This window comes from Myotis davidii, unplaced genomic scaffold (assembly GCF_000327345.1).
Source record: "Myotis davidii unplaced genomic scaffold, ASM32734v1 C64236582, whole genome shotgun sequence".
Taxonomy (NCBI): domain Eukaryota; kingdom Metazoa; phylum Chordata; class Mammalia; order Chiroptera; family Vespertilionidae; genus Myotis; species Myotis davidii.
The window spans coordinates 1-1,863 of record NW_006381459.1 but is presented as its reverse complement, the minus strand read 5'-3'; the positions used below and the strand labels follow the sequence as shown (position 1 = coordinate 1,863).

The window sequence follows — 1,863 nt, the reverse complement described above, 5'->3', positions numbered from 1 at the left end:
GAGCAGGAAGCTGGCACGAGAGGTCCTGGCGGCCGGAGTTCCCTGCACATCCCCACGGCCCCAGGGCCCAGCGGGTGGCGAGACGCGAACTCTTTGCGTTACATTGAATGGCATGAAACAGGAAACCAGATGGAGAGTGAGGCAGCCCGTTTAAATGTCAGTGTTCCTCCTTTTCCTCCTCCCCCAGGTTGCATTGCCCTCTCTTTCCCCCACCATGCAAGCAGGCACCATCGCCCGTTGGGAGAAAAAGGAAGGGGAAAAAATCAACGAGGGCGAACTCATTGCAGAGGTGAGTTGTTTTAAAATATGGAGCTAAGTTAAAAAGGACCGAGTTAGCTAAACTGAGCATTAACTTTCCGGGTGGGTAGTTACTCCTTAAGAAACCGAGATGTTGTCAACTTGTCAGCAGCTGGCAGAAATGAATTTTTAGCTAAGTTCTAAAAAATAATTCCTTCTTTCACCTCTGTGATAGAGGTTGTATCTTCACTTCTAAACACAAGCTAATAATCTTCATAACTTGGCAGCACAGGCCTAAGCGCCTACTTTTGTGTTAAAAGGTTGAAACTGATAAAGCCACGGTGGGATTCGAGAGCATGGAGGAGTGTTACATGGCAAAGATACTTGTTGCTGAAGGCACCAGAGATGTTCCCATTGGCTCAGTCATCTGTATCACAGTTGAAAAGTGAGTGGCACCCTGGTGATTTTTGGAATTTAGGTGATTAGTGGGCTGTTTTAACCCAGAATTGAGGAATTAGGAGTTAAAGGCTCCTAAGACTCCTTCTGTAGGAGCTAAATCTGCTTTATAACCCCCCCTTATACTTATGCATTCTTTCTCTTCCTTAGACCTGAGGATGTGGAGGCCTTTAAAAATTATACATTGGATTCGGCAGCACCCACCCCACAAGCAGCCCCAGCACCAACCCCTGCTGTCACTTCTTCGCCACCTACATCTTCTGCTCAGGCTCCTGGTAGCTCATATCCCACTCACATGCAGGTGAGGCGCAGCCTCTGGGTGTTAACTCTAGAAAGTTTATTATCTATTCATTAGTTTGCAGAGATGGCTATCACATTCTGGAAACTTGCTTTAAATATGGCTACCTCTTGTCCTGAAAGTAAATAGGAAGTTAAACGTGAAAATGGATAACTTTTAATCCTAGTTGTTATTTCCAGGTGTGTTATTCTCAGCCACAATGTAGTAGCAGGATAATGCTTGGCATTTTTCATTCACGACATTATGTTATATTTTGAGGATGATTTGTACTTAATACGTATAGAGAGAGTTTTTAGTGGGCCTCGAGTGCTGTCTGTTGAATGAAAGTCCTCAATTGGTGTTTTCCTTTGCAATGTGGTGTTCTGTTTTCTAAGAGTGTGTAGTAGTCCAGTAGTATTAATAAATGAGAGAATTAACAATAAAGAATAAGTGTAGAATAGACATATAGCATTGAAACAAAGCTGAAGGCAACAATCACAGTTGATTCTCTTAACTAAGTCAGTTTAATAGATATTAGAGTAATCCCATGTATATTTGTGTGTTTCTGATACTAGAAATGGATAAAAACCAGCTGCCTTCTCTAAAGGGTTAAGACTAGAGCTTTTCCTTCACTTAGTTATTTGTAGAAATTTCTATAGAAGGGTCTTTTTTTGTGTGAACATAATGATCTACTCCACGATCTATTATTAACAGTCACTCATGAAGAAGTTTTGCCTGGTGTTTAGTTCAATATTTATTTCATCTTGTCCAGCAAATTCTGTATCACTACATAACTCTGACTTCATTTCTCTCCATTTTATCTCTGTGGCTTTATATTCAAGGGTTAGGATTATGTCTTAATTATCGTAATTTTTTGTTGTTAATCCTCACCC

The 1,863-nt window shown here is 41.3% G+C and overlaps 1 protein-coding gene across 1 annotated transcript; it reads left to right on the top strand.

Moving 5' to 3' along the window:
* Positions 1-40: 40 nt before the first annotated feature.
* Positions 41-1,583, top strand: LOC102764230 (dihydrolipoyllysine-residue acetyltransferase component of pyruvate dehydrogenase complex, mitochondrial-like). The gene is made up of 4 exons (XM_006777782.2): positions 41-289; positions 558-682; positions 844-1,012; positions 1,563-1,583. The coding sequence occupies exons 1-4, from the start codon at positions 155-157 to the stop codon at positions 1,581-1,583; spliced, it is 450 nt and encodes a 149-aa protein (XP_006777845.2). The 5' UTR covers positions 41-154.
* Positions 1,584-1,863: the final 280 nt, after the last annotated feature.